The 11,491-nt window shown below is 46.2% G+C and overlaps 1 protein-coding gene across 1 annotated transcript in view; it reads left to right on the forward strand.

Moving 5' to 3' along the window:
* Positions 1-11,491, forward strand: part of TNN (tenascin N) — a 24,715-nt gene extending 13,224 nt beyond the window's left edge. The window contains exons 7-15 of the mRNA XM_009275858.1: positions 1,448-1,711; positions 3,158-3,421; positions 6,034-6,164; positions 6,694-6,826; positions 7,688-7,839; positions 8,970-9,066; positions 9,747-9,914; positions 10,588-10,751; positions 11,345-11,491. Coding sequence (XP_009274133.1) covers positions 1,448-1,711; positions 3,158-3,421; positions 6,034-6,164; positions 6,694-6,826; positions 7,688-7,839; positions 8,970-9,066; positions 9,747-9,914; positions 10,588-10,751; positions 11,345-11,491 — 1,520 coding nt within the window. The remainder of the gene's footprint in view (positions 1-1,447; positions 1,712-3,157; positions 3,422-6,033; positions 6,165-6,693; positions 6,827-7,687; positions 7,840-8,969; positions 9,067-9,746; positions 9,915-10,587; positions 10,752-11,344) is intronic.

Here is an 11,491-nt window from a genome sequence, read left to right on the forward strand (position 1 = left end):
ACACCCACCTCGCTACAACCTCCTTTCAGGTAGTTGTAGAGAGTGATGAGGTCTCCCCTCAGCCTCCTTTTCTGCAGGCTAAACAACCCCAGTTCCCTCAGCCGCCCCTCATAAGGCTTGTTCTCCAGACCCTTCACCAGCTTCGTTGCCCTTCTCTGGACACTATATTTATATAGTCTTGTTTTGTTTTAATTGGTTAATTCATTTATCCTTCATCGTGGAACAGGGAAATGCTCAGTTCCTTTTTGCAGATGAAAAAATTGAAGTGCAGAGAGATTAACAGCATGCAGGATGCCTTTTCTTGCAATAGGATGATTAATCCTTGTTCCTCAGTTGTTCTTACTAGGACTTTCTTTCCCCTGTGCATCCAGTCCTGGTTAAGAAGGTGTAGTGATCTGCCCAGTGTGAGGGTTACTGGTTTATAACAACATTGTAAAGCTGAATGTCTGAATTGATTGCAAGCTGTTGCAAGTGTTTACAAGACCCATGCTCTAGGTCAGGGACTTGCTGAAGGAAGATGAGTAAGTGCATACCTGGGTCATCCCGGTCTCTTAACAAAAGAGCTTTGTTCTCTCGCTGTTGTGGTTTAACCCGGCAGGCAGCTAAACACCACACAGCTGTTCGCTCACTCCCCCCCACCAGTGGAATGGGGGAGAGAATCGGGGGGAGGAGTAAAATTTGTGGGTTGAGATAAAGACAGTTTAATAGGACAGAAAAGGAAGGGAAAATAATAATAATGATAAAAGAATATACAAAATAAATGATGCACAATGCAATTGCTCACCACCTGCTGACCGATGCCCAACCAGTCCCCGAGCAGTGGTCACTCCCGCCCCTCGGCCAGCTTTCCCCCAGTTTATGTACTGAGCATGACGTCAGATGGTATGGAATATCCCTTTGGCCAGTTTGAGTCAGCTGTCCTGGCTGTGCCCCCTCCCAGCTTCTCGCTGGCAGGGCATGAGAAGCTGAAAAGTCCTTGACTAGTGTAAGCACTACTTAGCAACAACTAAAACATCGGTGTGTTATCAACATTATTCTCATCCTAAATCCAAAACACAGCACCATACCAGCTACTGGGAAGAAAATTAACTCTATCCCAGCCAAAACCAGGACACTCACTTTCTGGACAGATGACATCTATATGAGCTTCAGAGGCTTGTGATTGTGAGAAAATAAGAAAGTAATAGTATCTTGCTTTGCAAGAGCTCTCTTCTGTCCAGGTCAGGACTGGCTGTGCTGTTCCCTTGGCAATCTTCTGTAAGGATTAAAGACAGACCCCAGTCAAATCACCTCAGACCTTGATACTTCCCAGCTTTGTGGGTCCAATCAGTGTGTGATTGGAAATAAGACTTGAAAAAGGAAGAAACTGGCAAGGCCCTTGAGGGGAAGGGGTGTCACAGTACAGCCTATGGCAGCCTGTGTTCTTCACTTTTAACTGTCTCTGCAGAAATCGACAGCCCGGCTTACCTTGTGACTGATCAAGTGACAGAGGACACAGCCACCATCTCCTGGGCCAAGGTCCAGGCTCTCATAGATAGGTACATGGTGAACTACACCTCTGTTGATGGTGACACAGAGGAGATGGAAGTGGGAAAGAACGAGACTACCACGACTTTGACAGGACTGAAACCTGGCATTGAATATGTCATCTTCCTCTGGGCAGCGAAGGGAACCCGGCAGAGCAAGAGGATCAGCACTGAGGCAGTGACAGGTATTCCAGAGAATCTTTGTGCTTCTACATGACACTATGTTGTGGAAGTGATCTCAATTTCTGTCCTGTTTTCTTCTGGCCTGTTGCAGAACATACACTAGACACTGTTTTGTCTTGTGGTCACCTATGATGTGGGGACATCCATGATAAAGGCACCTTCAATCTTCAGATAGAGATGGTGCCAAGTCTAGAGAACTTTTAGGAACTAATGACTGCTCTGTTAGTTCAGAAACCATCAGCCTGGTGTGAACTTCACAGCACTTTGCTAAAGCACTGTGGTCCTCACTTACCAGCTTTGCCTACTCTTTTTGGTCTTCGGGTATGCTAAGCTTTGCATATGGCTGAGCTCTGCCCCACAGTATACACTACTGCTGTTGAATCCTGCCTAAACTTAGGATGGTTCAACTAGCGTCACTGATAAGAATAGTATTTATCAATGAATCAAGACTTGGAAGGAAACACCCCTATTTTAATCATCTTCTCCCAAAACATGAAAGGGCAGCAAATGGTCTGAGCCTGACTAAAGTCTTGTAACTATCAGTAATTCCCCTTGTATAATCAAGGTTTTTGCTTACAGAAGTTTGCTGCTTAGCTAGGCTGAAGACTGACTGATTGGCAGAGGACACTGCTAGTGTTTCTTGGGAGTGAGGGAGAGATGGGGTAGGACACAGGTCTCGCTGTCCTGATTAGTTTGAAGCCAGATGTGGAGTATATCATCTGTGTGTGGACAGGGAAAGGAAGCAAGCAGAGCAAGAGGGCAGGCACAAACACTCTTATGGGTGACCTGTGGAAATCTTGGGTTGTAATTTTGCAGCTATGGAAGGAGGGATGTAGCTTCACATGGTGAATTAGTTACTATTATGTTCTCCTTTGGCCACCTCTTTTGCCAAGGCCTTCTTCCCTCAATCTTACTGTAGAGAAATGTTACACCTTGCTGGCACCTCACAGCTCAAAAAGATATTTGTGGGGGAGGCTGATAAAGGGAAGCAGAGTGTTGGTGCTGCCTCAGTCTCTCACATCTTTCTTTGCCTCAGTGTACCCTGTGTCATCCAGGACTCCAGGGCCGTGCATGCTCCCAAATAATTGGTCTAATGGATCTCTCTTGAGGCTGTGTCAGACCTAAATCCTTACGAACCTTAGATTTCAGTTGGACCTTCTTCTGCACAATCATTCTTCCCTGTATCTCTGCTTATATTTTGCTCCTGAGGCCTCTGTCTGAAGATGGCCATGCCTCAGTGCCTTACCTTGTCTTACTCCAGTTCTGCATTGTCAATAGCAAGCGCGGTGATTAGCCACTGAGACCCAGTAAAGCTACGGATGAGTTAGTCCATGTCATCCTTTGCTTCCTGAGGGTAGGATCATGGGGCTTTAGAAAGCAAAAGTTTTAAGGGGAACATGCGTGTCTTTTAGTTACCCACACTTTCTACTCTGCACCTTGTTTCTTAGAAATGGACAGCCCAAAGAATCTGGTAACTGACCAAGTGACAGAGGACTCAGCCACCGTCTCCTGGGATAGTGTCCAAGCTCCCATAGACAGGTATATGGTGAGCTACACTTCTGCTGTTGGGGACACCAAGGAAATAGAAGTGGGGAAGAACAAGAGCATTACCACCCTGACAGGACTGAAACCAGGCACGAAGTACACCATCCGTCTTTGGACAGAGCTGGGAAGCAAGCAGAGCAAGAGGGCAAGCACTGACATGCTGACAGGTAACTGTGGGAGAAGGGAAAGGAAATGGGGTAGAAGGACCCTACTGTCTTGTTATTTTATGTTTCTTCATCTCTCTTTGCATTACTGGGTAATGAAGAGGCACAGTGGTAAACCCATTCTGGAGGTAAGTGCATGAGTATAGACTATCATAACAGAGACTGCTGCTATAGATGGTTATAGAAGAGGCAGATGTTGTAGTACAAGATGACAGCTGATGGTACCCAGCTTATTTCACTAGTCCTTAATCAAAAGCATGCGGTGCTTCATGTGTTGCTATCAAGCCTAACAATAACAGAGGCTTAACAGCCAAAGTTAAACCATTTTAGAATCAGGGACAGTTAAAAATAATGGCCTGCCCTTTGACTCATGACCTTAGACTGGTCCTAGGAGACTGCCAAGCAGGCTTAAATCTGTCCTGTTTAGTCAGTCATAAGGATTATGGTGTACTGGGAACATTTCAGGGTCACTCCATATCCATTGGCCTTGCTAATGTACTTTTTCTTAGTTTATGAATCAAGCTGGTGTGAGATAGAACAGTTGAAGCTTGGATTTAGGGCAAGATGCCAAGCAGTTCCCCAGTGCTTACAGAGGTCGAGGGCAGCTGATGGGAACAAATGGAGATCTCTTGAGGCCAAAAAACTGAACCTATCTGGAACTAGAAATGCAAGGAGAGTTTCAGCAAATTGAAACGTTGGTTTTTTTGAACTGGAATGAAAATGAAGATACCTGGAAATTTCACATGAAGTGAAACTGCTGGGAGAAGAATGCATTTAGCATTTGTAGGGATATTTTTGAAATATCTGCACAAAAAAAAATGTATTTTTTTTTTGTGTGTGCATGTGTTATATTTCCAAAAGTAATGACAACTCTGTTAAAATAATACAACTTCTGAGGGGGGGACGGGACATTTTCTTACTCAGGGTGATGGCTGATTATTCCCTAGCATTCAAACCGGCTGTGGCAGGGAGCTGTTCTGCGGTGGTCTCCTGCACCCATGGAAACTGCTGACTGGCCTTTAAGAGCAGTGCTGTGAAACTGCAGGACTGTCTCTAAGGCTGCCCTTCCCATCCCTTGCTTCTCGTGATGGATTTGGTACCTTTTAGCTCCCTCTTCTGTCCAGCGGGAGGTATACATGTAATGAGTGACTCGGAAGATTTCTGTGTCCTTTTATTTAAAGCAGTTGTTTAGCGGTCTCCTGAATGAAGCACCGGTTCATTAGATAATGAACTAATGCTTAATTCAGGAGCCTAGTGAAAGGTGGTCTTCAGTTATAATGAATAGCTGGTGTTTTAAACAACATGCTGTGTGAATGTTGGTGTTCCTGTTCCTGTTGTTCTCCTTATATTCGGTATTTTGATTTCTTCTTCTCTGCCTCTCTATCTGTTTTAAGCAGTAACCCTATACACAAGGAGTGCGGTGTTTCCTGGGAGAAGCCACACTGCTCTACTCTTCTCGTTTACCTAAGACAGACATAGCTTGGCCTTGTCTTCCTCCATGGCCTTTTCACAACTGTAATATTTCACTGGTGCATTATGATCGTTGTTATGATTATCCTCATAGCACTCTTCAAGTTCTGGGAGGTGTTGTTGCCTGGTTTATATGGAGAAGAACTGAATCAACGGACAAGTTAAATGACATGCCCATAGTCCCCCAGGGAGGTCTGTGGAAGAGCAGGGAATTGAGATGAATTATTCGGTTATAGTTTGCTATAAACTCAGGTGCACTTCAGGGTTGGACCACTCTTCCCTGAAGGCCAGCACTGCCCACCAAGAACCTTTTCTCTGAAACTTGGAAAGCCGGACAAACCTTACTCCTTAAATTTTTTTCCTTAAGATGTTCCTAAACCACCAGAATATAGCAAGTACAGGATGAAAATGAGGGAGAGGCTTCTTCCATTGTTTTTACTTCCAGCTGAGATTTAGAAATTGCTTTTATCCTGAGGGAAGCACTGCAGCCCTGTTGTGGGTATCTTATAAGACAGATGCTTTTCGACAACTGCTGTGAACTGGCATTGCTTGAAAATAATTCTGTTGTTCTCCTCATGCTGAACTTGGGCAGTCTGACTGCACAGGAAAAGTCTGGCTAAGCCTTTGATGTCAGTGAAGGAGTTGGTGTCCCATATACAGTACAGACTAAACTGTAAAGCTGTGGGTTTCTTTGTATTCCTGCATTTACTAAAGAAGGCTGAAGAATAAAGCCTGTGAAGTCATTCTTCTGCAGTAGGGAAACAAGTGGTAGGGGCTCTGGGCAGGGCACACTCGGGCCATGCTCCAGGACTGGGGCATAGAGACCAAACCTTACCTATCTGTGAGTGCTCTTCAGAGATCAGCCTGGTGGGGGTTTTTCAGGCAGACGTGTGAGGAACTCCTGGGCCCTGTACAGTTGAGCCAATTGCAGGGCTCACAAAACATCCCAAACCAGATCTGCAGCAGACCTTGCCATGTTTGGTCTAGGCTTCCGCTGCTTCTTGCTAGCTGTGAAGGTCACTGGGTGACTTCAGTAGTTCCCAGTTAACAGGATCAGGCATTGAAAGCTCGGTCCAAGCCCTGCGCTGCAGTTACTGTCTTTCATTTATGCAATGGGAGTTGAATTTTCTTTTCTTTTTCAATAGAGATCGATCCTCCCAAGAACCTTCGTGTGTCAGATGTGACTCATTCTACTGGCATGGTTACCTGGACTCCTCCTGCAGCACAGATTGATGCCTATGTTCTGACCTACCAGGGTCGAGATGGCATGAACAAGGTACAGTGAATTCCTCAGCCTTGCAGACCCCACTGAAATCAGCCCTATGATTATGGGCTCTGCCAATTGGGTCTTGTGGGTATATGGTCCACAGAAAAACAATTTTGAGAGAAAATCTATGCTATTCGTGGCCCAGGGAGGGAGAGCTTAAGGAAGGAGATGTGTTACTGTCATGAGTAGAAGCTGTGGAGGGATTTTGTGACAGTGGAATGCCTCTTCCCAACAGATCTCCAGGTGCAGAGAACATGTTTGTTTCTTCACTTTTCTTTTCTAACTTGATAATACCTGGAAGGGCAGCACTCACCAGGGATAGTGTGTCCTCAGTGTCCTAACAGTGTTTTTTGAGACCTTGCCCCAAATATTCCTTCTGAGGAGACGGACTCCATGTCTCAAGGATATACAGAGAATGTGCGTGTCTGAACTCTACAAGAAAAGCCTGTAAATGCATGTGGAGTATGAGGCACTGTGGTCCAGAAAAGCTAAATGCTATTCAGAGTTGGGTTAACCTTTGATCTGTTTTATTTGGCAGGAAGTACATCTGGGTCCTAGCGAACAACGGTTTGTGCTGGAAGGACTGGAACAAGGAGTGAGGTATACCATCTTTGTGAGGGCCTATAAGGGAGATCGCCAGAGCAGAAAGACAGACAGTACCTTCTCAACAGGTAAGATTTGGCCTTGGTTGTTGCACTTTTCCCTGTGCTCTGCAGCTGTTGTGCTTTATGGTAGAGGTCAGAGGTAGAGTTCATATTCTACAGACAAACTGGGAAACTGTGTGATCATAAGCAAACCATCTAGCGAGTCAATGATGTATCTTCTGGCTGGGAGTCCATTCTAAGCCCACACCATCTGGAGACTTGGAAACACAATGGGATAGTGTGAGTGGAGATTGCCCACACTGGTCAGTGCTGCTGGCAAACGTTGCTAGCCAAGTGTGGGACAAAGCCTCCTGGTGAGCTGCCAGTGGGCAGGAGAGATGATACAGTAGAGATCTTTCTGCACCATCCTAGTAATGGTAGGACACAGCTGTGTAAGTACTGTTGTGGCATTGGGTAGCTGCCCAGGTTGTTTTCAGAGGTCAGGAAATGCACACCAGAATGGCAGCAAATCAAACAAAATCTCACACCAGCTTGCTGTGGGAGCCTCTTGTACTGTGCCAGTGCCCACAGGGGTTGCCAATTGTGGAAAAACGGTGAAATGCAGAGAAATTAAAGTCCCTATTTACTGGCGCTCCCACCTTCGCAAACAAGGGCTCCTCTTCTTGCTCTCACTGCGACGCAAGACTACATCTCTTGCAGCCTCTGGGGACCTTATCCATGTGCCAGCTCCCAGGCAGCAGGGAAGGCTGCCAGCAGCAACCTACTGATGCAACTGGGCACTGTGTGAGCGCACAGTGGGGGCTGCTGCTTTCTTTACTTCTCTCCCAGTACTGTTGTCCTTAGGAGATTCCTAAGGGTGTGAAATGCCTCCACCAGCTCTATGGCCTGCTTTGCTGATGTGAGGTTTTGCCCTCTCTGTTCTCACAGTTAGCTTCCTCTACCCGTATCCTGCAGACTGCAGCCAGATGCAGCAGAACGGCAATGCCTCCAGCGGCATGTATACCATTTACCTGAACGGGGATGGCAGCAGGCCGATGCAGGTGTACTGTGACATGACCACTGATGGAGGCGGGTGGATAGTGAGTGATTCTCTGCTCCTCTTTGGGTTTTTTTTTTTATGAACCTAATCAAGTGGACCTGGTACTGGTGTTAGCTGAGGCTCCTTTTGCTGGCTCCTTTTGCTCTACTGCAGTGCTGCTTCAGCTCCTGCCTTGATGGAGTAGCGTATTTAGGAAGGGTGGTGGATGCTGATGTACCCCCTCAGACTGTCAGTAGGAATCCTGTGGGAGGTTGAATGGCTCAAAGGCTTGACAGTGGGATACTGGACTTTTAGTTGTCTGGTCATGAATGCCACACAGGCTTATATTATTGCTGATTGAGGGCAATGACTGAGTTATGACAGCTTAATGTGTCACCTCTTGCCAGTTGGGTCACAGGAGTTGTCTGTGAGGGTGCATTCAGCCCTGCCATAAGATGAGGTAGTACAGCTTAGCTTAACAGCCTTGCATAATGAGCTAACTAAGCTATATTATCTCATCTTGACCACAGTATAAGGTTATACGTATGGACAGTTAAATGCAGTTCAGCTGATGCCTGTTAGTACTTTAAATGCTAGTACTGTGAGCATGCACCTGGACCCTGACCACACAGTAGTTGTTGAGTGGCTCAAGGGAATCTGGAGGCAGAAGCACAAATGCTTTGAGGTGGGGCGCGTGTATGAACATGAAGGAGTGAATCTGAGGTTCTCTGATAGCTGTCTCCCTAAACAACCAAATAAAAATATCTTTATTCCCTTTTTCACCTTTCATTTTCAGTGGTAAGTGATTTTCTCCACTGAAATAAATTGTCTGTGTTACTGCCCAAGTCCCTCTGTTTTGGTGAAGTTTAGAAACCCAATGTCTCTAAGCCTGTTTTGTCCAGGTGTTTAGATCACGCTCAGATTTGTGCTGTCTATAGGCATTTGTGGAAAGTAAACTAAAATTTGCACAACTAAGTATTCACCCCAGTGCTTATGTGCAGTCAGAAAATGGAAATGGATTCCTGTGTGTACCCTCCTCAGCTGCAGTGTACCATCAGCTAGAGTTGTCTGTTCCTGAATGCTTCACCTTTTTGTCTGCATTTTGAATCAGGATGAGCATTTCTCATCCCCATCCTCCTTGTCTCTCCTCAACCTGTCATGAACTCTCACTCAGCAATCCTTGCTTTGCAGGTGTTTCAGAGGCGGAGCACTGGTGAGGTGGATTTCTACAAACACTGGAAAAATTATGTGGAAGGCTTTGGAGATCCCACTGGGGAATTCTGGCTTGGTACAGTACAAGGGTGTGACCAGTGAAGGGCTGAAGATTAGCTTTGTAGAAGCACCTAAATGCTGAAATATCCAACCCCTGAGCCTGCAGTCTGGAACTGTCAACTTTTGTGTCTTCCCTAGAAGTGCCAGTGAAGCATTGAGTGATCTGTAAAGGCCCACTAAGTCTTTCCACTGGCATGTTTGGGCTTTGGAGTAGTCTCAGAGCAAGCCAAATTCTGGAAAGGTTTATTTCAGGCTTGTGTGTCCCTATGAGAGGAAAAATAAAGAAATTGCATTTGTGAAAATGCAAAGTCCAGGATAGTACACAAAACTTGGTGTATTAGGTCATTTTTTGTCTGTCTTGTTCTGTTAGAGAACTCTGCGTGGATCAGAGAATCCAGCACTAAATAGGTCAAGGTCTCTGGAGCAAGAGTCTTTAAATGTTCTGGGAAAAATAATGTTGCACTACAGCCAGTCTTGCGCTGGCTTAGGCTGGCTGTTTTTTCTGATACTGCTGTCTCTTGCCAGAAAATGAGATAAGACAGAATAAACTTGGCAAAATGTCATGACAGCATCAAGCAGGGAAGGAGGGAGGCAGGAAATAGCTGATTTAACCAAAATGGCCACAGGGTGAGAGTCTAGGACTGCAAAGGTGAACAAGCTTTTCCCTTTTAAGAGAATAATTCTTTTTTCTTCTAGGTCTTGACAAGCTGCACAATCTCACAAGTAGCAGCCCCATCCGCTATGAGCTCCGGGTGGATTTGCGGACAGCCAGCGAATCTGTCTATGCTGTCTATGACTTCTTCCAGGTTGCCTCGAGCAGGGACAGATACAGGCTGTCGGTGGGGAATTACAGAGGCAATGCTGGTGAGGAGTGCCTCGTACTTGTGCTGTCTCTGCTTTGCACAGGGAAGCAAATGCTGGGACCTGTGTATTTGTTTTGCCAGTAGCGTGGGAGCTCATTAGGTCAGGCTAGATCAGATGTGGTTCTCTTTGAGAACAGAAGTGTGTACCTCCTGGGAAGACTGAGGAGAGTATGCCCACAGGCCCGTCTCCTGCTGAAGACAGAAGAAAGAGTTGCTTTTTCATGGGGAAGAGAGGGCTCTGTAACCCAGTGAAACACCAGCTGAAAAGGCAGACTGGGAAGCATTTCTATGAGGTAACCTGTGCTGATGGGGGAGCAGCTTCTGGGGTTCCCCAGCTGAGAAGTGCAAAGAAAGTGGCTTTTGTTCAGGATGGGAGTTCGCTCAACAGCAGTAGCTATCCTGGTGCTGGCTTCTGCCACTGGTAAATCCTTACCATTGCCATTGTGTCCATAGTCTTTCACTTATCCTTTAATATCTTTTTGCCATAAGGTTCAGCTGGGGGGATCCAGCCCTTGGACATAGCAGCTCTTTAGAAATTATTGTCCAGACCCGTCCTGTGCTGTTGCTTTTCCCCTGACAGGCCTGCTCTGTTCTGCCTGAAGGGTGTATTAAGCCCTTAGGCTGAGCAACTGTAGTCTCTTACTCCTATTCATGTCTTTCATCCCTTCCCTTAGGGGATGCAATGACCTACCACAATGGCTGGAAGTTCACAACGTGGGACAGAGACAATGATGTGGCTCTCAGCAACTGTGCTCTGACACACCATGGTGCATGGTGGTACAAGAACTGCCACTTGGCCAACCTCAATGGGAAATATGGGGAGAGCAAGCACAGCGAGGTGAGTGGCCGACCTGTCTGGTGGTCAGCTCTTCTCCCTAGCCTTGAGAAAACATATGGCGGGGATGTCTCTCCTTGGAGCAGGAGAGATCACCCAGGCTACCCTAACTCACTTAATTTGAAAGGAAAATGATCCGTAAGGAAACTTATAGCTCTTACTCTGTCCTTCCTGGATCCAGAGGACTTGAGCTCATGGCCCCCTGATTCTTGTGGGCAGAGATACTTGCGGTGGAGCTGTCTTGATTTCTGAGGGGAACACATAAAAGAACACTCACTAGGAGCCACACTAGGATGCTGGCTCACTGTCTCATGTAGCCTATACCTTGGCTTTCAGTGCATGCCTTGGTGTGCATCTTATTGTACAGGCTTATTTTGGGCTTGAAGATGGCTCAGTCCTATTGTGTTCCAAACTGGATAGAGATTTGATTTATATTAGGAGTGCCTGGAAAATTGATTATAATTACAGTCAAAATCTGGTGAACAATAGCGACTCTGTTTATTGGAGGGTTAAATGGTATTAGAGGGGGGCAGTGGTAGACTCCTAACACCTGGTCTGCGTGCTTTAATAAAAGAAATTCCTTGGTCTTTTCCCAGGGGGTGAACTGGGAGCCATGGAAAGGCCACAAATTCTCCATCCCTTTTACCGAGATGAAGATCCGTCCTCAGTCTTCCAGTAACGAGCCAATACTGGGGAGGAAGAAGAGGTCTCTATCAGGGAAGAGGAAGAAGATCAGGGCTTAA

This window comes from Aptenodytes forsteri, unplaced genomic scaffold (assembly GCF_000699145.1).
Source record: "Aptenodytes forsteri isolate BGI_AS27 unplaced genomic scaffold, ASM69914v1 Scaffold289, whole genome shotgun sequence".
NCBI classification, from domain to species: Eukaryota; Metazoa; Chordata; class Aves; order Sphenisciformes; family Spheniscidae; genus Aptenodytes; species Aptenodytes forsteri.